Source organism: Mirounga angustirostris, unplaced genomic scaffold (assembly GCF_029215605.1).
Source record: "Mirounga angustirostris isolate CCGP_5_RB_7025 unplaced genomic scaffold, mMirAng1.0.hap1 SCAF_11, whole genome shotgun sequence".
NCBI classification, from domain to species: Eukaryota; Metazoa; Chordata; class Mammalia; order Carnivora; family Phocidae; genus Mirounga; species Mirounga angustirostris.
This window is the reverse complement of record NW_026991719.1, coordinates 19,662,468-19,683,530: the sequence shown is the minus strand read 5'-3', so window position 1 is coordinate 19,683,530 and position 21,063 is coordinate 19,662,468. Positions and strand designations below refer to the sequence as shown.

At 38.5% G+C, this 21,063-nt stretch overlaps 1 protein-coding gene across 2 annotated transcripts; it reads right to left on the bottom strand.

Moving 5' to 3' along the window:
• Positions 1-1,120: 1,120 nt before the first annotated feature.
• PRDX4 (peroxiredoxin 4) lies at positions 1,121-19,999 on the bottom strand. Of its 2 annotated transcripts, XM_045875970.3 has the most exons (8): positions 19,663-19,999; positions 15,956-16,073; positions 13,021-13,137; positions 10,503-10,625; positions 7,688-7,818; positions 6,606-6,640; positions 2,068-2,114; positions 1,121-1,233 (listed from the first exon to the last, which is right to left on the bottom strand). In XM_045875970.3, exons 1-8 carry the CDS (start codon positions 19,904-19,906, stop codon positions 1,230-1,232), a joined length of 819 nt encoding a protein of 272 aa, XP_045731926.1. In that variant the 5' UTR covers positions 19,907-19,999; the 3' UTR covers positions 1,121-1,229. The 2 variants fall into 2 exon arrangements, with proteins under 2 accessions (XP_045731926.1, XP_045731924.1); XM_045875968.3 differs by lacking the exon at positions 2,068-2,114 and having other exon boundaries at positions 19,663-19,998.
• Between the last annotated feature and the right edge of the window lie 1,064 nt (positions 20,000-21,063).

Here is a 21,063-nt window from a genome sequence, read left to right as displayed (position 1 = left end):
GTAGCACTCCCACAGTTATGACAACCAAAAATATCTGTACACATTACCATGTCCCCTGGGGGCAAATTGTCCCCAGTTGAGAAGTCCTGCTCTAGATTATGGTAGGTCAGCGTGTTCTGGGAATAGGTCTTCTGCAGCTGACCCCAGTCAGGCCCAGGGCCCACCCTCTCCAGTAGGACACAGGACTCTCCTTTCTGAACACTGCTTTTCCTGTCTTCTGTAAATGGCCACATGAGATCATCTTTAGGATATAATTTTGGATCTATGGACTTTCAGAAGTAAACTGTTTAAAGGGACAGTTTATAAAAGGCATTGAGAAGGAGTGCATTTAATGCCATTTTATTCATAGGCTATTTACATTATCCAGTTAATATGAAAGGGGTGACTTAGGATGTATTTTTTAGGTACCCCCCCCCATTACTACACTATCAGCACCTGCCTCAGTAATCAAAAACTAAGCTCCTTGAAGGCAGAAACATATCTTTGGTTACTTGATAAATGCCAGGTATTTAGAGTAGATGATCAAAAGTCGCTGAATAAATACTGAATGAAACATTAATGACTGGCTTTTTGGACCAGACCTGAACGTAACTGTCTTCCTTGTAAACATACCTAAATTGAACCAAAGGCTAGAAAACTATTAATGGAATGGAATGGAAATTATTAATCAAGAAGATACAGCCTGGGGAGCCTGGGTGGCTCAGTCAGTAAAACATCTGACTCTTGGTTTCAGCTCAGGTTGTGATCTTGGGGTCATGGGATGGAGCCCGCATCAGGCTCCACGCTCAGCATGGAGTCTGCTCGAGACTATCCACCCCCCCACTCCACGTGTGCTCTCTAATAAATAGATAAATCTTTAAAAAAAAAAATAAAGAACTCAAAGACTTGCTTTGAGGGTTAAATGAAATACTGCACCTAATCTACCTAACACAATGCTTGGCACATGACATGTATTATACAAATATTAGTTACTCTTGTTACTGGTTTGATTCAATCTGACATTTCTTACTTTGGAAAGATAGAGAGTAACTGCTTATCTTTTGGCATCAGTATTTAACTTGAACACTAAATACCTTAGGGAGTTCTATATTCTTCAAAAAATTACCACTGTAACACAATATGGTACTAAAATGGTGAACTTTATTGAGAACTTTCAAGCACTGAAACCTGAGGAAGTATTTTTTAGTTGAGTTTATCGAAATACTTCAGTTTTCCAGCTGGATCTGGAATTATCTGTTAAAAAAACAAATTATTCATTTTTAAAAAATGTTAATTTTTATTAAAGTATAATTGACATACAATATTTTATTAGTTTTAGGTATACATCATAGTGATTTGATATTTTTATACATTATGAAATGATTCCCATAACAGGTCTAATTCTCATCTGTCATCATACAAAGTTATTACAATATTGACTATATTCCTTATGTCATACTTTTCATCTCTGTAATTGGATAACTGGAAGTTTGTATCTCTTCATCCCCTTCATCTGTTTTGCCCTTTCCCAACCCACCTCCCCTCTGGCAACCACCAGTTTGTTTTTTATATTTAATACTGTTTGGTTTTGTTAGTTCATTTGTTTTGTTTTTTAGAGTCCACATATAAGTAAAATCATATAGTATTTGTCCCTCTCTGACTTATTTCACTTAGCGTAGTACCCACTAGGACCATCCATGTTGTTGCAAATGGAAAGAGACCATTCATTTTTAAGCCGAGTAATACTGCATCGTGCATATACACCACATTTTCTTTATCCATTCATTTCTTGATGGACACTTGGGTTGTTTTCATATCTTGGCTACAATAATGCTGCACTGAACATAGGGGTGCACATATCTCTTCAAATTGATGTTTGCAAATTATTTATTTTAAAAGCCAAGGTACATCGGTAGTAGTCTGATATCAGTTGCTCATCTCTTGACTGAAGAAGATAAAGATGATTTTTGTGTCCCAAATTATATATAGGAAAACTGGATTTGTCCTACCTACTAATCTCACTTATCCCAAAAGGCAAATTTGTTAATAAATTAACATCTGTATTCAAGCATCCCAAAATTTACTTACAGCTCTTCTCTTGGCCACCAGGCTTTCATGACATCTTCAGGTTTGATCTAATTAAGTCAAACACATTAAGAGAGCATGGCTACAGATGTTAATGTATTTTTAAAGTTATCTGCTGATGAAATGTTGGTATGCCACAATAACCTGAAAGGCGGCAGTGTGTTCAAATGGATTTTTAAATTTTTATTTATTTATTTAAAAATAATTCACATACAATATTGTGTTAGTTTCATGTGTATATGATAGTGATTCAGTATTTATATACATTATGAAATGTCACCACAATAAGTCCAGTCAGCATCTGTCACCATATAGAGTTGTTACAATATTATTGACTATATTCCCTGTGCTGTACTTTTCACCCCCATGACTTAGTTCATTTTATAACTGGAAGACTGTACTTCTTAAATCCCTTCATGTATTTTGTCTATCCCCTTACCCCCATCCTCTTTGGCAACCATCAGTTCTCTGTATCTATGACTCTGTTTCTGTTTTGTCTTTTTTTTAAGGAGATATATATATAATCATATGGTATTTGTCTTTCTCCGAGTTATCTCACTTAGCATGATACCCTCTGGGTCTATCCATGTTGCCACAGATGGTAAGATTTAATTCGTTTTATGGCTGAGTAGTAGTCCACTGTATATATACTACATCTTCTTTATCCATTAAATGGATTTTTTGGAGGTCCAGAATGCAACCTTTTAATCTCAAACTGCAAAGTAAAAAAATACTCAAATATATGAGGTAGTATGAACTATTTAGTGAATGAACAAACATTCTGAAAGAAAAAAAATGCTCCCTCCTTAACAGGATCACAGCCTTCGAACCCTATTATATTTTTTTGACATTTCCTATATGATTTGACCTCATATTAACTATATTATTTGATAGTTATAGGTAAAGTACATCTGCCCCTATATATAAAAAGTAACCCATTGTAATCAGTTTACAATAATTCTATATGCATTTTCTTCGAATTTTTCATCAGCCTATAATAAATATTACATAATTTTTCAGGTATCACTTCAAGAAGTATTATGTCTTTGCCAATTTATAATCTCTCTGCACTGAAATTCAATTTGCAAATACTTATGGAATAATATGGTATTGTGTGCCAACAGTGTGCTGGGCAGTGAGGGGTACGAGGATAACTACACTCAAGTCCCTGTCTTTGAGACTTGTCCAAGCATGTGGGGAAGATGTGTGCGTACACAAGTTTTCGACGCAATGCACAAGATGATCACGTATGACGCAGGCTGTGCCTGAATGGAGGCTGAGATGGCATCAAGGAAGGCCTCAAAGTGGAGGTGGCATTTAAGTTAGTCTTGAAAGATGAGTAGAATTTAGGGAAGGGGGAAGATATTCCAGGCTAAAGACCCAAGCAAAGGCACAAAGGTGTGAAAAAGCAGGGCTTATTTTGGGGAAAAGTGAGTCATGGGACTTGGTGGGAACACAGTGTGTGTGCATGCGTGCGTTGTAGGGAAGATGACCTGGGAGAGGGTGGTAGACACAAACAGTGCAAAGGCTTGAAAGCTGTGCCAGGTATCTGGATTTTGTTGTGTGGGTACTGGAGGGCTGCTAAAAGGTCCTGGTTTGGAGAGAGAGTGACATGCGCTAGACAGGAGACAAGCTGAGGTCAGGGCAACAAATCAGGAGGCCTGTGCAATATACAGGAGAGAAGTGAGGCAGATCTATTTTCAAACTCTTCCAAACTAGCTGCTGCCCTCACAACAGTCACCAGAGACTTCACATTTCCGCTACTTCGCTGTATTCCCATTCTCCATGCCACATGACACTGGTGTCCCTAGTCCCTTCCTCACAGCTCACTCTATTCCTGCCACACAGGCCCTCTTGACGTTTCTTGAACATGCTAAGCTGGTTCCTGGCCTCAGGGCCTTGCCCTTGCTTTTCTTTCTGCACTGCTCTATGCTTGACTTGCCCCCTCTCTTCACTCACATTTCAACTGAAATGTCATCTTAGAAGTCTTTCCTGACCACTTAATCCCTCACCCCAGGCACTATCCCACCAACTCTCATCAACCTGTTTCTAAAAGCATTTGCCACAATCTAAAATTAGAATTAGAATGTAACCCCGAGGGTAGGGACCTTGGCCTGTGGTATTCACTAATAAGTACCATCTGCCTATTGTAATAGTTTGAATAGTTGCCATATAGCAGGTGGTCAAGAAATGTCTGTTGAAAGAAGGCCCATAGAAACAGAGAAGAACTGTGGTTGTCAGGGACTGGGGGTGGGGGAAATGGGGAGATGCCAGTCAAAGGGTGCAAGCCTTTACTTTTAAGATGAGTGAGTTCTGAGGATGAGTACAGCATAGTGACTATAGTTAACAGTACTGTTTTGTGTACTTGAAATTTGCTAAAAGAGTAGATCTTAAGTGTTCTCAACACACACAAAAGAATGTAACCATATGAGGTGATGGATTTGTTAATCAGATTGTGATCATTTCACAATGTATACATATGTCAAATTGTCACATTGTATAGTTTAAATATCTACAATTCTGTTTATCTATTTATACCTCAGTAAAGCCACAGTATGTGATTACATATGTGAATGTTTTTGGTGGGAGAATTCATGGTTTTTGTCAGATTCTCAAAGGGGTTTGTGGCCCCTCCAAAAGTTAGTCAAATGGATAGTCAACATGTTTTCTGAAATGTAAAACACTCATCCTCTAATACCCTTTGTAGTTAATTTGTACCTCTTGCAAGCTCTTGCTGATCTATCAATACAAGCATGTGATAGATGGTGAGGTTATTCATCACTCACTGTTGGTTTTGCTACAGCTCCTGCAGAACATGGCCCCTACCTTGAAGACCCATCCAGAAATGCCTTTTTTTTTTTTTAAAGATTTTATTTATTTATTTGAGAGAGAGAGAGAGCATGAGAGGGGGAGGGTCAGAGGGAGAAGCAGACTCCCCACCAAGCAGGGAGCCCGATGCGGGACTCGATCCAGGGACTCCAGGATCATGACCTGAGCCGAAGGCAGTCGCTTAACCAACTGAACCATCCAGGCGCCCCAGAAATGCCTTCTAAGGCTTCTCAGGCGATGCCTCTGCAGCTTCTGATTCCTATTTCTATCTGGAAGCCTCACAGTCAATAATTATAAGCTAACCTAATGCCTCATGTATGATTTAAAGTACCTAGTGCTCAAAGTACCTTTAATGCCTACCTTCATGTTTATCTTGGAGATCCATCAGATGTATGTAAAGGTAAATAAATTTGTACTGTAACCTTAACTTTGACCCACAAAGGCAAAGCTGTTTTGCAAACTCATCAAAAACTGGTTCAAAATCAGTGAAATGTTACTTTACCCAATCCCCAATCTGAGTTAGGTTACAGAGTGACTTTCTACCTCTCATTGTCTATGATTAATGGTACTTTTTGTTGATTTGCTAAAGACGAAAGTCTTAGGAATCTGTATTTTTCTTTTATCCTAAGATAATGATTTCTTCCTCTGATGCTCTAGTATTTGTCAATTTCTTTTTTTTTATAATTTAAAAAAAAATTTTTTTTATTTATTTGTGAGAGAGAGAATGAGAGACAGCATGAGAGGGAGGAGGGTCAGAGGGAGAAGCAGACTCCCTGCTGAGCAGGGAGCCTGATGTGGGACTCGATCCCGGGACTCCAGGATCATGACCTGAGCCGAAGGCAGTTGCTTAACCAACTGAGCCACCCAGGCACCCGTATTTGTCAATTTCCTAACTACAGTTTGTATAGAAGTGTTGATTTTTAGAAGATAAACATGTTATTTAAAAAAGGTTCAAGGGACGCCTGGGTGGCTCAGTCGGTTAAGCGGCTGCCTTTGGCTCAGGTCATGATCCCAGGGTCCTGGAATCGAGCCCCGCATCGGGCTCCTTGCTCAGCAGGCAGCCTGCTTCTCCCTCTGCCTCTGCCTGCCGCTCCCCCTGCTTGTTCTCTCTCTCTCACTATCTCTCTCTCTGTGTCAAATAAAAATAAATAAAATATTTAAAAAAAAATAAATAAAATAAAAAAGGTTCAAGCGAGTTTCCAAATTGTATTTTGGCCAGAGACTACTTCAGGAATTGCCTATAAATTATACAGCCTCCCTAAATGAAAAGATATACCTGTTTCAATCTTCCTTCAACTGATAAGGACAGAATCATTAGCTTCAATGTTAATTAAGCCAGATTTTCTTAAAAGTTTACTATATACAGAAAGGTCTTGCTTGTGACTATTTTCTTGGCCTACAATATAGGAAGAAATGCCATACATGATCCCTAAGACCTCTGACTTTATTCTATCAGATCTCTACTGTTCCCTTTGGATTTTTTTTTTTTTTTTGATGGTATATTTCTCTGGATACTTGGCTTTAAAATTCACAGCATTAAGTCTCATATTCTGCTTTCTCCAGTTTCAGCTACTCTCTCTACGGTCCAAAGAATGCCTGTACTCTTATGATTTCTGTCTAGTAATGTTTACTTCATTTACAAAATCGAGATAGTTCTATTACAAAGAAAGATTATTCTAAGGTTGGCATTTAAAAAAATCAGTTTGACTTACTGTTTCACTACCAGGTTTCCAACCAGCAGGACAGACTGAAAAGAACAAAAATGGGCAAAACGACAGTTTAAAAACAGATTTCAGTTGTCTTCAGCAACTCTTGGTTTTTCTTTTTCCAAAATGAAACTGAAAAGAGCCTATAACAATGAGAACATTTCTAGGCCACCAAACACCTGACTACTGTTTCCTTGCCCGCTTGCACCAAGAATTCCAGTCACGGAGTTTATGAGCAGGCAGCTAATCTATGTCCATTTTTGACAATTATGTCTAGTTACAATTACAGTATAAGAAACCAAGTTGAGTGTTCCCCTAATAAAGTTGGAAGGTTTGGGAATCTGGTGAATTGACAGGTCGGGGCATGGCAAAAACTTCTCTGAATTTACATAAACTTCCAATATTAGCTTATCTTCTGTTTTCCAGTATTAGCTTATCTTCTGTTTTCCAGTATTAGCTTATCTTCTGTTTTCTGCAGTACTGTGTACTGATGCCACAGTTTGCTGTTTGTCAAATAAGAGTTTAAAATTACTAGGAAAGTGGCATTTCCCCTTTATTTAGAATGCACCCTTACTCAGGCACTGAGTTACACTTTTGAAAGGAATATATAACGTATGTTCTGTTTTAGCAAAATCTGACCTTGTCCATTTAGCTACTGCAAAAACTTGGGAGTAAAAGGATGAACTGATAGATTACTAGTGTGATACCGAACAGCTGTGAGGAAAAAAGCTAAGTCAAATAATGTACACATGCAAATAAAACCTGCATGACTAAATATTGCCTGACTGGCACGTTTTAAGTTTACAGAAACATAATTTGAAAAATTACAGTAGCAGAAACTTTTCTCTGTGGACTGTGCAAATAATGAATATTTTTGCATCTTATTCTGTAAGTAGGATATATTAGTGATATTTTGTTAAAAGCACTTTAAGTAACAACTGGATCTGCTAAGAAGATCAGGTAATAATTTGAAAATAATCAGAGGACTTTGGAACCATCCAAATTACTTTTTGACTAAGAAACGAAATTAATCATGCTATCATCTCTCAAATGAAAAAATCAAAAGGCTAAGATGCTTGTAAGGGTACCTTCTCCATGTTTGTCAGTGTACTGGAATGCTTGAACCAAACGCAGTGTCTCATCCACTGACCTACCGACAGGAAGGTCATTCAGAGTAATCTGCCTTAGGACTCCTTTGTCATCAATAATGAAGAGACCCCTGTAAAACACAAGAGTGGTACAGGTGAGGTCATTTCAACTCAATTAAGACAAACATTAGTTAATCTGATCCCTGTGCTGTCCACATGGAAGGATGTTCTACACAACCAACAACACACTACCTACCTGCTTGACTGGTGTACACACACACACACACACACACATACACACACGTGCAAATACACCCCTGTCCCCATACGCAAGCTTAACTGCTGTATGATTTGGGATTATCATTGTCAAATGATAGCTTTAAAAATTTGTTTTTTTCTATGCAATGTACTGTTGTACTTCCATTTAAATCTTCACGAGTACTAGGTTTGGGATTTTATTGCACTGTTAATGAAACAATGAATCTACATAGCAAAGTCTTCCTCTGGGTGAAAGAGTGATCCATCTTTCTTATCACTGGCTGTTTAGAACACCTTTGTATTTCCTTTTTCAGAGGTGGAAAAGACAAAGTCCCAATACAAGCGAAGTTACCTTTCCCTCTAAATCTGTGTATGTGTGATTCACTTTTTTGGCCTAGGGAATAATGGAGTAGTTTCACCTATAAGACCTGCTGTTGAGATGGAGTGGCATTGCAAGAGTTAAAGCAGACCAGAGGAAAAAAAAATTTCAAAAGGACTTTACTGTCTTTATTTCAGTCAATATGGATTTCAACCCAATATTTGGTTTAGAAAAAGATCTCATACTAGGGCTAACTGCTTGCATACAAGTATTATACATAATAATGAGATTTATTTTTAATAGAAATACATGGAATTACTTTATTATGTGAAATTTTTTTTAAAGATTTTATTTATTTATTTGAGAGAGAGAATGAGAGAGAGAGAGCACAAGACGGGGGGAGCGGGAGAGGGAGAAGCAGACTCCCTGCCGAGCAGGGAGCCTGATGCGGGACTTGATCCTGGGACTCCAGGATCATGACCTGAGCCGAAGGCAGTCGCTTAACCAACTGAGCCACCCAGGCGCCCCTGAAATTTTGTTTTATAATCATATTAAACATTACTAAAATGTTCCTGCTTATCTTACTCTCTCTCTCTATATATATATTTTTAAAGATTTTATTTATTTATTTTGACCGAGAGAGACACCGTGAGAGGGGGAACACAAGCAGAGGGAGTGGGAGAGGGAGAAGCAGGCTCTCTGCGGAGCAGGGAGCCCGACGTGGGGCTCGATCCCAGGACCCTGGGATCATGACCTGAGCCGAAGGCAGACGCTTAACGACTGAGCCACCCAGGCGCCCCACAATATATATTTTTAATGAGCACCATGATGTCTGAACCAACTAGAGCTCACTCTCCTTTGACTAGGTCAACTTGGCCAAACTCGGGTAAAACTTTTAACGATCATTCATATGGGTGTTCTTTCATGTAGCTACTTCTACAGTAGAAAACGGTTGTCATTGGTGATGAAGTTTGTTCTGAAGTAAGTGAGTCTGATGTGAAATTTTGAACTTACTTTGGTAACATACATCATACCAACACACAGCACACAAAAACAAATATGCCTTGGGTGCCTGGGTGGCTCAGTCGGTTAAGCAACTAACTCTTAATTTCAGCTCAGGTCATGATCTTGGGGTTACTTGGTTTTACTTGGTTAATGTTCAAATAATCCCAAATTTTAAAATAGCTTAATAGCTTCAGTCTTTATAGTGGCATATTTACTTTTTGGGAATTAACTTAGTCATAAACTCTATGAAAGGAGAAAACATTAAAGACTTGGCAAGTACAAAAAAAGAAACTATTGGTAGTGACACATGATACAATACGAATGAACCTTGAAAACATATGCTAAGTGAAAGAGGCTCGTCATAAAAAAGTATATATTGTAGGATTCCATTTACATGAAATGTCCAGAATAGGCAACCAGAGAGACATAAAGTAGGTAAGTGGTTGTCCAGGGCCAGGGGAGGGGGATTGGGGGAAAGGGAGAGTAACTGCTAATGGGTATGGGGTTTCTTTTTAGAGTAATGAAAATGTTCTAAAATTGATTGTGGTGATGGTTGCACAATTCTCTGGCTATACTAGAAACCACTGAGTTGTATGCTTTAAATGGGTGAGTTGTATGTGAATTATATCTCAATAAAGCTGTTATTAAAAAACATAGGATTATAAAATACTGGCACCTTCACATAAAACATTTAAAAAAACTACTAGCACAGTAAAGCAAATTAACAATATAATTATAATAAAATTACAACTCTTTTAAGCTAAAGTTGTCCTTTTACCAAAGATTTCTAGTAGCACTTCCTTAATTTGTCCCACTCCCTAAGGCACAAGTTTGCTAAATACTAGGATACTTGCATTTAGAAAAACCATTACTGGAGTGATTTTAGAAAAGAGGAGAAAGAAATAGGCAAGGAGTCTGGGTACCTGGGTTCAAGTGTGGGCTCTACCATTAACTGATTATATAACTTTGGCTAAATTCATGGAATTCTATGAATCTGTTTATCTGTAAAATGACAGGGTTGGTCAAAGACCTCTAAATAATCCTCAAGCTTTAACAGACTATGATACATAATTTAAGTAGGGCACTTACCAATTATTTTAAACAGTATCTACAACATTTTTGCAAATAGAGAAAATAATTCTTCTTGATCAAACCTTGTATCTTCTAACTCCATTTCAGGGAGGATTACAAATATATTTGGATTTGTCAAAATATAAAACCACTGAAAGGTACCTAAGGGTATGGCCTGAGTCCTCCAGATATACGCCATAGTCCTTCGAGATTTGATGGGTCAGATCTGAAAGAAGTGGAATCCTTATTGGCCCAAGTCCTCCTTGTCTGCGAGGGGTATTAATCCTGTAACAAACAAAACATTTACCACTCAGAGCGAAGTAAATGTATCCAAACAGCACTGTTTGTCTCCATTACACACATATGAATGAACACACAACACACACATTCTCTCTCTAACAAAAACAGGCTAATACACATTCTATTTTTTGCCTTTACTCCGGACCTAATATATTCATTTCCTTTAAACAATAAATATGGAGATACATATCACATTTTTAAAGTATTGACATACTGTATTTTACCAATCTCTATTGCTAGACATTTAAACTATTTCCATTTTTCTTTTGCTTTTATCAACACTGCTGGAAACATCTATGTATTCTCAACTTTGCACACTTATTTGATTAATTCCTAGAAGAGGAACTGATGGATCAAAGGATATGCACTGTCATAACCATAACCTTAGAATTGTGATCACAAGACAAAGCCTTGAGAGACAGAATACAACTGGATATTTTAATATTCTGAGACAAAGGAATGCAAAGTCCATTTGAAACAGGGAAGGAAGTTAGTTATAATCTCAGACACATCAGTCAGATTTAAGCATTCTTTTACTTGAAACCAGGGAATCTGGGTGTCCCAGTGGGAGGGTACTGACCAAGCAGCTAGCAAACAGGGAAATACTGCTCCAGATGTCTGCAGCCCCAGTTCTGACATCCAAGTAGAAATCTCTGGTTGATATGAAACCTATCCAGTTCAGAATGCATCCCCCGCAAATTCCTTGAGAAGCCAATCCCAAATTATTTGGGAGGATATAACTTTTTCCTTAGTGGATTTATGTTGTAATCCTACAAAGATTTAGGATTACTATAGAAGTGACGACACAAATTAAACCCATCGTTTTCACTTTGTGATTCCAATTTAAAATATATAATGTGAAATTTTATTCAGTTTATAAATAGTAATGAAACAATTTTTTTTTTAAGATTTTATTTATTTATTTGAGAGAGAGACTGAGATAGAGAGAGCATGAGAGGGGGGAGGGTCAGAGGGAGAAGCAGGCTCCTTGCTGAGCAGGGAGCCCGATGCGGGACTCGATCCCGTGAAACATTTTTTAAAGAACTTTAGGCATGCCATATTTGTCTATTAGATTTGCAAGAATTACTTAAGTTCTTGGAAGTTTTATCTGAAAATTGAGACACAAAGCAAATCAAATAAGTATATAACTGCATTTAAAAATACTTGAAAGAATTAATTACTTAAGAGAATATAAATTGTAGCTCCTCACCAGTAAAATTTTAGTTATATATATATGTCTCTATATAATTGTAAATGGATAAAAAGTTGTTTTGAATTTACTTTAATGAAATGAATATTAACTTCTAAAACTAAGATAATTCTGAACCATCTTTATTGTGCATAGAATCTTGCGCACAGAATTTTGGACATGAAAAATTTACATCAACACATACATTTCAGATTCTGAGACATACTGCCTAACTGCTCTCCAGAAATGCTCAACCAACTGTATGTGTGAGAGGACCATTTCTTCACACTTTTGTCATCACTGGATGAAATTTTTCAATATTTGAAATCTTAGCCAATCAGACAGGGGAAAAAATGGCATCCCTTGTCATTTTAATTTGCAGTTCTTGGCAATTAATCAGGTGAAACATCTTTTCACGTTTAATGAGTTAAAAAAACATTTAAAAATTAAGAAAATCAAAGCCTCTTGAAAAATAATTACAAAAGGTATTTTGAGGGCGCCTGGGTGGCTCAGTTGGTTAAGCGACTGCCTTCGGCTCAGGTCATGATCCTGGAGTCCCAGGATCGAGTCCCGCATCAGGCTCCCTGCTCGGCAGGGAGTCTGCTTCTCCCTCTGACCCTCCTCCCTCTCATGCTCTCTGTCTCTCATTCTCTCTCTCTCAAATAAATAAATAAAATCTTAAAAAAAAAAAAACCAAAAAAAACCCCACAAAAGGTATTTTGAGTTTGACTTAATACTAGACAACTATGTAACAGAGAAATGGAATTTTAAAGAATTTTTTCCCTCCAGATTAAGGCTACCCAATTTATCATAATAAAATAATCATACAACTCAGTTGTGTTTGCTATGGATATTATGTCTTTTGCACTGAGCTTTTTTCCCAATTTGGAAATGTCCTACAAAATCCTTAAGCATTTTTACCATAACTTCATTGAACTGGTAGCTCTCAGATATATCTATTCCCAAACTGTTTGATAACTATATTCCAGGGTGCCAGGCTGGCTCAGTTGGTAGAGCATGTAAGTCTTAATCTCAGGGTCATGAGTTCAAGCCCCATGGGTGTAAAGCATAATTAAAATAAAATTAAAAAAAAAAACACCCCTATATTCCTATCACAATGAGAGCTGTCTGCCTATAACTGAAAAGTAAATCCATTTTCCCCCCCTACAAAACTAAGTGTAAGATACTGACCAGGCCAAGTGGGTAAACTGTGAATCAACAGAGCATGCTACCACTTCAGTGTTTATAGATCTGAATTCTTCAATCCTATCACCAAAGGCAATGATTTCAGTTGGACACACGAAAGTGCTGAAAGTTAAAAAAAAATTTCAGTATTCTCAAAATATGCATATACTTAAAGTTTCAAATGACTTAGTTTTTACAAACACCTTTAGTATATAAAAATGCATATTAAGAACAATTTTATATATGAACATTGTCACAATGAAGCTGTCTAGAAGATTATTTGATCAAATATCATTTAATTAAAAAATGTATATTACAGAGTTCCCAATTACATCTCAATAAATGTTATTTTTATAACTTAATGGATCCGTGGTCAACCAATGTTCTCTTCTCCGTTACGGCAGCACCTCGTCCTATTTCATTAGCTTTTATTTAACAATGCTTTATATTTATATAGTGCTTTACAGCTTTCAAAGGATCTATACAAATTTTCCATCATTCCACTTTTTTTAAATATTCCTATACCACTCCTATGAGCTAGATGCACTGATCTTTATTTCAGAGATGAGAGAATGCTCTTCCATCCCCCTCCCTTTCTTGATAAGGTTCTCTTCTACCTTGTCTCCCAGTCCTCTTGTCAGAAAGGCATGTTTAGAGAATATTACTTTAGGGTAGTATTTTCTGAACCATGGTAGGGACTCCTTAAGCCAGTTTATGGAGTTCTAACTAACATTTTAAACAAGTGGAATAGAAAATACGAGAATACTTTATATACAGGAAGGGTAAGTCATGAAACATATGTACATACACATACATCTGTGTGTGTGTGTGTGTGTTCAGGAGTGATACTAAAAATATTGAACAACCTTAACTGAAAGTTGGCTTTAGCTCTGGAGGTTTCTGAAAGGGACCAGATGGGAGGGGCAACTTGGGGAGGAGGTTGGGAAAGTGGCTATTTACCATTTGGTATGGAAGTGTTTCAGGATTTTAATCAGCACGGCTGTACTGGTGCTTATAGACTGAATGTTACCCTGTATGTATATGTAAATGTATTGGGTGGCAATGAAAAATGGATTTTGTACTGTGTTCAGGTCATGGTCAAGAAAGTCAGAAGAACACAGAGTGAGGGGACAAATTCCTACTGCAGCCCAAAACAGGCTTTTCAGAGGTTTCGGCTGTTCAAATGTAGGACTGCCACATGCAGGCAGACAGTTCTAATCTAGATTATATCTCTGGAAACCTGGGCTATGATATGTATTTTTAATATTTTCCCAAAGGTAGGAATGGTCAGCCCCTGCCTGCCTTCCTATTATTCCAACAAATGCTACCTAGAAATACATTTATCCAACTTCTTAGTGAAGACAGAGAAAAAGTTCTGGCAAAAAACTAAAGGGTTATTTTTTTGACTTTCATACTTGCAGACTGTGGCAAATGTCTCAGAATTCTTCCTTTCTAACCAGGCCTAATCTGGCATCACATGGAAACAGAAAGAAGCGATCTTAGCTTCTTGCCCTAGGAGGCCACTGGTGACATCATGCTTTAGATATGTCTTATTCATTAAGGAGTTTTAAGTAACACTGGGATAAACAGGATACTTGTCTGCTATATTAGACTAATTTCAAAACTCACGTTTAGCGTCCTATTTATTTAACAGATGTGTTAACTTTTTGGTTTTATAACATGAATTTAGAAGGCCTATCATTTTTATATATTAAAATTTGTACTTCTGGTTTTTATTAGAAAATAAGTTATATCATACATTTTAGCTAGTCAGGCCACAGTACAAGTTGATTAGAAAGAAGGAAGTTCGTACTAATTTAAAAGATTATGTATTATCCACATTTATGACTTGGTTTAGTCTCAGTGAACTAATTTTTCTGAGAATTTTTCCTATTTGGATTAGAATAGGGGTCAGCAAACTTCAGTCCACAGGCCAAATCCAGCCTACCTTATTTTTTGTAAATAAACTTTCAATAGAAAACAATATTCATTCATTTGTGTATAGTCTATGGCTGTTTTTGTGCTATGATGGCAAAGTTGAGTAGTTGCAATAGAGATTACAAGGCAAAAAATATTTACTATGTGGCCCTGTACAGAAAAATTTGCTGACCTCTGGCCTAGAGACAATCTATAGAGATGAGCTTAAGTATATCCTCCCTGCAAGTTTAAGGTTTTATTTACACAGTTCTAGGTTAGTCCTAATGGAAAAAAGACCTTAATATACAGTGGCAAAATAGAAGTTCTCTTTTTTATAACCAAAAAACATATTCAAACAGAAAAAAGATAAAAGTCAGGTTAAGTCTCTTTTTGTTACCTTTTCACTTTCATGGAATTTGAAAAACACTCCAGATAAAACTATATCCTCGATAAGAATGAAGCTGCAGGAGTATTTATTTGAGTCAACTTTTTATCTAAAGTGCTCACCATCAGAGTTAAAGAGAAAATTCCCCCTAATAAGCATAATTTATATTAATAGGCATTATTTCTTAAGCATATGCAGTATTTTCAGGAAAATGTTCAAACCACAGGAAAGCAATAGATGCAGCAGAGAATAAAAATGATAAAACCATAGTTAAGTGGCATCATCATTGTAAAGGGTTAATTTTCTAGTTAAGAGAGATACATTAAACAGATTTGTGGTGTAAGTCTTGCTATTAAATGCTTTTGCAAATATCCATTTTCTTGCCTTAGTAGGTATAGCTTAATATAATTGTAGCTTTCCTTTCTTTGATGATTATAACACAATCATGTAGATTTAAGGATAAAGTATTGGGGTCAATGGGTTTTGGTTCTGAACATGGTAGATGTTACCTTCTTGAAAAAGTTCATCTCCGCTTGCCTTTTAAGAACCAAGAGCTAAATAAAATAATTTGTACTTGATGTTCTTGAATAATGATTGATAATGACTGACTGTTTTAGGACCTGTACATGTATTACTTACAAATCAAGTGGGTAGAAGAAAAAAACCAAGTATTTCCCACGATAATCGGTCAACTTGAGCTCCTTGAATTCTCCATTTATCACAGCTGTTCCTTCCCAATAAGGTGCTGGCTTGGAAACTAAGAAAGAGAAATACATGATGTTTTACAACACTGAGAAAATTGGTGGGATGACAGAAAGACATCTTTAGGAAATCACTAAAAATTAAGGATTCTAAACCTTTGGATCTCTAGCAGTCTGGTGAAGCTTATGGACTTTTTCTATGGATAGTGTTATTGAATGCATAAAACAAAATATATGGATTTACAAAGGAAGCCAAGTATATTGAAATGTAATTATCAAAATAATAGAAAACAAACTGGTGATATAGTAATACATATACCCTTTTATTAACACTTTAAGACCGCAAGATCTATGGGGCACCTGGGTTGCTGAGTTGAGCAGCCGACTGTTGACTATTGATTTTGGCTCAGGTCATGATCGCCCCCCCACCCCCACTCCACTCATGCAGCGCCCTCAGCACAGAGTCAGCTTGTCCCTCTCCCTCTGACCCTCCCTTGGCTCTGTGGGCAAGGACTTGAGCGCGTGCGATCCCCTCCCCCCGCTTAAATAAATAAATAAATAAATAAATAAAATCTTTAAACTGCAAGATCTAGAAGTGGTCTAATAACTGTCCAAGACAGTGATGAGTTTAAATTTTGTTGCAGGATACCTGCAATTATGTGGCATAAAAATATTTGTGATTCTCTTGGCAACAGGTACAAGCAAGTACTGCTGAAGCTAGTGTGATTTGTTGCTGATGTTCATAATGGAACGAAATTCTAAATTTCAGTTGTAGGTTAGTGAAAATAAAGACTTTGTTTTTCTATGCATGCTCACAGACCCCCTACATTCCATCCCTGCACTAATTACTGGATACTTCATTATAGCCCCCCCAAGTTAATCAACTTCCTACAGTTCAAATAATTAGATTTTCCTTTTTCTAATGGCAGTCTTCTAGATGTACTCATTTTTTAAATGTTTGTCCCGCTTCTCACATTCACACAGAAGACCTGCTGCCACACTCAAGGAGTAGGAAATCTGCAAATGTCAGGTGAGAAGTTTAAAATCCCAGACCATGGGATTATTTTCCCAGAGGGCTCCGAACAGGTTTCAAGTGACCTGATGGTAATTGAATAGTTCATGCTGCTCTCTTATAAGGGCATGCTGTAATTCTAGCCAACACGCTTTCCTAATAATGTACCTTGATCTTCTGTTAACACATTCACATGGCACGTAAACTTTCAGAATCATCACATACATTGAAATCAATACTTGATTCCAAGTTTGACTAAGGTTCCTAGAAAGTAAGGCTTACAATAGCCAGCATTTTTGATCACTCTGAAAATGAAGACAAACTTAAGATGAATTTCTCTGTGAAGCTAATATATAACACATGATTATTTACCTTGAGCCAGCAGGCTACCTCATATAAATATCCTGATCTAGTTAGGTAAAGGCCATGAGGGAGAATTGGACAGAAGGGAACTTAACTGTATATGCTTTATATACATTACTGAAAATGCTACTCAAGTGTGAGGTTATAATTGTAATGATCTGTTAAAATGACACTCCTTAATGATTTTAGCATGTAGGGAAAACCAAATCCGAAAAATAATTTTTTTTCTGAAAATTGTGATTTTGGAAATTTGGAGTTTTTGACTTAAGAACTGCAGTGTTCTAATAGTTTTTTTAATGGAGTCTTTAGGGTTTTCTATATATAGTATCATGTCATCTGCAAATACTGTAAGTGTTGTTCAAAGAAAAAAAAACTCATCAATTTTTAAGGCAAAAAGACTGCAATTACTTTATTAAGATCTATAAATGGAATTCCCAAAGCAACCCCCTGCAACTGTTACAAAATAACAACTGTCCCAAATATAAATAGCAGCATTAACAAAGATTCTGGCAAATGCAGAGCAGTAAAGAAGAATGTTTAAATCCCTTCTTCCCATATCTGCCCCCCCATCAATTTAACTACTGTTAACATTTTGATGTCTTTCCATTTTTTTTTAAACACATAAATTTGGATCATGTTGCACCCATTTTTAAAAAGGGAACAGTAATGAGAACTGAGTAATATATGGAACTGTTAAATCACTGTATTGTACACCTGAAACTAATATAACACTTTATGTTAACTACACTGGAATTAAAATTGAAAAAGGGGGGAAGAGTAAATCATTAACAGTTTTTCATGTTACTAAAATTTATTAAAAATTTAATGGTTCTATAATATTCCATTTTATGAATAAAAGTCCTATCTTTAATTCTAGATAAGCCTACATGTGACTCAGAAATGTAGCAGATATCTAAACTCTGAAAAGGTTTGCGGGTAAAGGCAAATCTAATATTACTATTTTTTTGCTTCCATGAGCAGACTTGGATGGGATTTGTTTCTTATGGGAAATTTATGTGATGCCAGTAAATACTTAACAGGCTGCCATATTTCAAAATATCTTCCCAAGCCAAGTAAAAGCAACGGGACTTGGAAATACTATGATTTTAAAAGTGCAAGACTGGCTCTTTAAAAACAAAAATCTAAAAGTAACTTCCAGTTACTTTCAGTAGGAAAGAACTGCAAATGTGTAAGGAGGCAAAACAGTTTTTCTCATTTATGGCTCCCACTCCATCCTAAGTTATAACAACATCCCGTTTAACACTGAGGATTCGTAATTGTGAAGCATTACTTTTGTTACTGAATACAGGCAGGGAACATGCTATAACTGAACCGAATATGTATCCACAGAATGCCAAATAATCGTAGGAAAAGCTGATTATTTAAAAGCAAGCAAGAGATAATCTTTATCCTTTAGCCCCTGGCCACTTCTTTTTGGCCAATCTTAACATCCAGATGCAGCAGGCCAGTTTCTCAGTATCTAGTCTGACGTGTCCTTCCTGAAAGTGGCCATTAGCTGTGTACACTGGACAGAAATGCAAATAACAGAAAGCCAAATTGGCAGGACACAAATTTGCCACAAGGTTTATCATCAACCCAAATGCATTACTTCCAACCACTCCCCCCCCCCTCCATTTTCTTACAAGGAGCCTCCCAAGTACAGCCTGTAAGAAGTTCTTCATTTTTTGAGAAACACAAAGAATACCCACTAACTATACAGGTTTTGGGGAAGGTGGCTTTTAATAGTCTTTATAAGATGCAGTAACAAAAAAAAAAAAAAAAAAGAAAGGAAAACGAAAGGTTTGCCCCCCTGAACATTTTGGTTAGCCACTTTTCTGTTTAATTCAACTTTCTGTGAACCATTATTCAACTTTTCAATGTATTCTTCCCTGAAATAGTACTTGAAAATAGACGCGATGTGCTGCAGGTACTTTTTAATGTTTGAGGAAGTGCTTCAGTTTGCACAACATCCTGATGCCTACAAACTCGGGGCCGGGGCCACCCTCTTTCCCTCATCTGCGGCTTTGGGGTAACCACTACTTTTTCCAAAATCTGATTCGTGGAACCCATCCCTTTCTTCACAGCTGGAACCCCTCTCCATCCCCCTACCCCGCCCCCCAGGCAGGCCCGCCCAGGGACCTAAGGCCGCCCAGAGGGTGCCGCCCAAGCCAGGCCCCCAGGTACTACCAGGGTGCACGTGTCTCCGGCCCTCTCCACCTCCCGCCTCCCTCTGCTACCCCCCACCCCCCTCTTGGCGGGGCACCACCTACTCTTGGCTTTGCTGAGGTGCAGGGAGTGGTCGGCGACCGAAACCCGGGACGCCTCCCCTGGGTACACTTGTCCACCCGCGTAGAAGTGGCATTCCTCTTCGCGGGTTCGGGGCCTCTCTTCTGCCTCCCAGCCTCGCAGAGCTCCGGCTGGCAGCAAGAAGAGCAGCAGCGGCAGCAGCAGCAGCCTTCGGCTCCGGCCACAGGCTGGAGTCGTTGCGGCTGGCGGCTGCAGCGGCGCCTCCATGACCACGCGAGCGCAAACACACGTCCCTTGGCGCGAGCGCGACTTCTCCCGCCGTCACTGAGCTACAGCCGCGCGCCCGGAGCCCGCGTGAGCCGGGGCGCGGCCTCGCGAGACCTGCTCCGCCCCCACCCCGCCCCGGCCCCCACCTTGTTCGCTGCTCCACCCACTCCCTCTCCCCCCGCCACGTGGGCTCCAGCCCCGCCTGCGCGCCCCGAGCCGGAGTTTGCGCCTGCGCCCTGGGCTGGCCAGGGCCGGGGAGTTGAGCCGAACTCTTGTGGACGGAAGCCGCCCAGTGGCCTCGCGCGAGGGGCCTGGAGCGCGCCGACCCTCTGTGCAGTTTTAGATATCCTTCCACGCCTATCTCTTGGACAAAGCCTCACCACCGCACACCACCCCCAAAGTGAGACTAACCTATCTGCCTTTGAATGGCTTAAATTTTGTACTTCTCACAGTTACTCGGTTTTTCCTTGAAGCGATGTTTGTGAAAAGTGCCAGGACTACTTGCTCAAGCTACAGCCCTTTTAAGTCCCCGGAAAACTTGGAGAAGAAAGGTCTCGCCATTTACTCTTCTCAAGCAGGCAAGAGCAAACAGGCAGTTTGGTGACTTAAGCCTGTCTCAAAGGTTTTTTGTTTTTCTTTTTAACTTAAAACTTGATAAGTTACCAGAAAACCAAACTTTCTCCCAACACAGCGTTGTTCCATCTTCTGATAATTACCGCATCACATTACAGGAGTCCGGCAGCCCTTAACGCTCCCCAGGATCCCTTCTAGCTTCCTGTGGGCCCTTGTCTTCTTTCTGAATCCCGCAAAAGTCATCCTGTTTCCTCCATTAGACTGTCAGCTCCCTGGGGTTGAAATCGTTGCGTAATTCATCTTTGTTTCCCAAGGCACCTGACATTCTGTGAGCATTTGCTATCGTAAGAACTTGATTTTCTAAATGACACCTAATGTTCCCAACAGCCTGTCTTAGCTTCCAGTTGCTTTCACATATATCTTTGTTCCTTGTGACAACCCTTTGAAGCAGATAGGAAACCTTATTTTTTCCAAGCTCAACCCTTACCCCAGTCCAGCCCATTGTATACCTTGGAAGAGTTTGATGGCAATAGGGCTGAAGGTCCCTGGCACCCTACCCCCTCTTTCACTCCCTCAGGCCCCCA

Coding starts and splice junctions, on each gene's coding strand:
- PRDX4 (XM_045875970.3), bottom strand. CDS start 19,906: ATGGAGGCGCCGCTGCAGCCGCCAGCCGCAACGACTCCAGCCTGTGGC. Junction 13,138..15,955: donor TTCTTCTACCCACTTGATTT/GTAAGTAATACA, acceptor TTTAACTTTCAG/CACTTTCGTGTGTCCAACTG. Junction 6,641..7,687: donor CACTGACAAACATGGAGAAG/GTACCCTTACAA, acceptor TGTTCTTTTCAG/TCTGTCCTGCTGGTTGGAAA.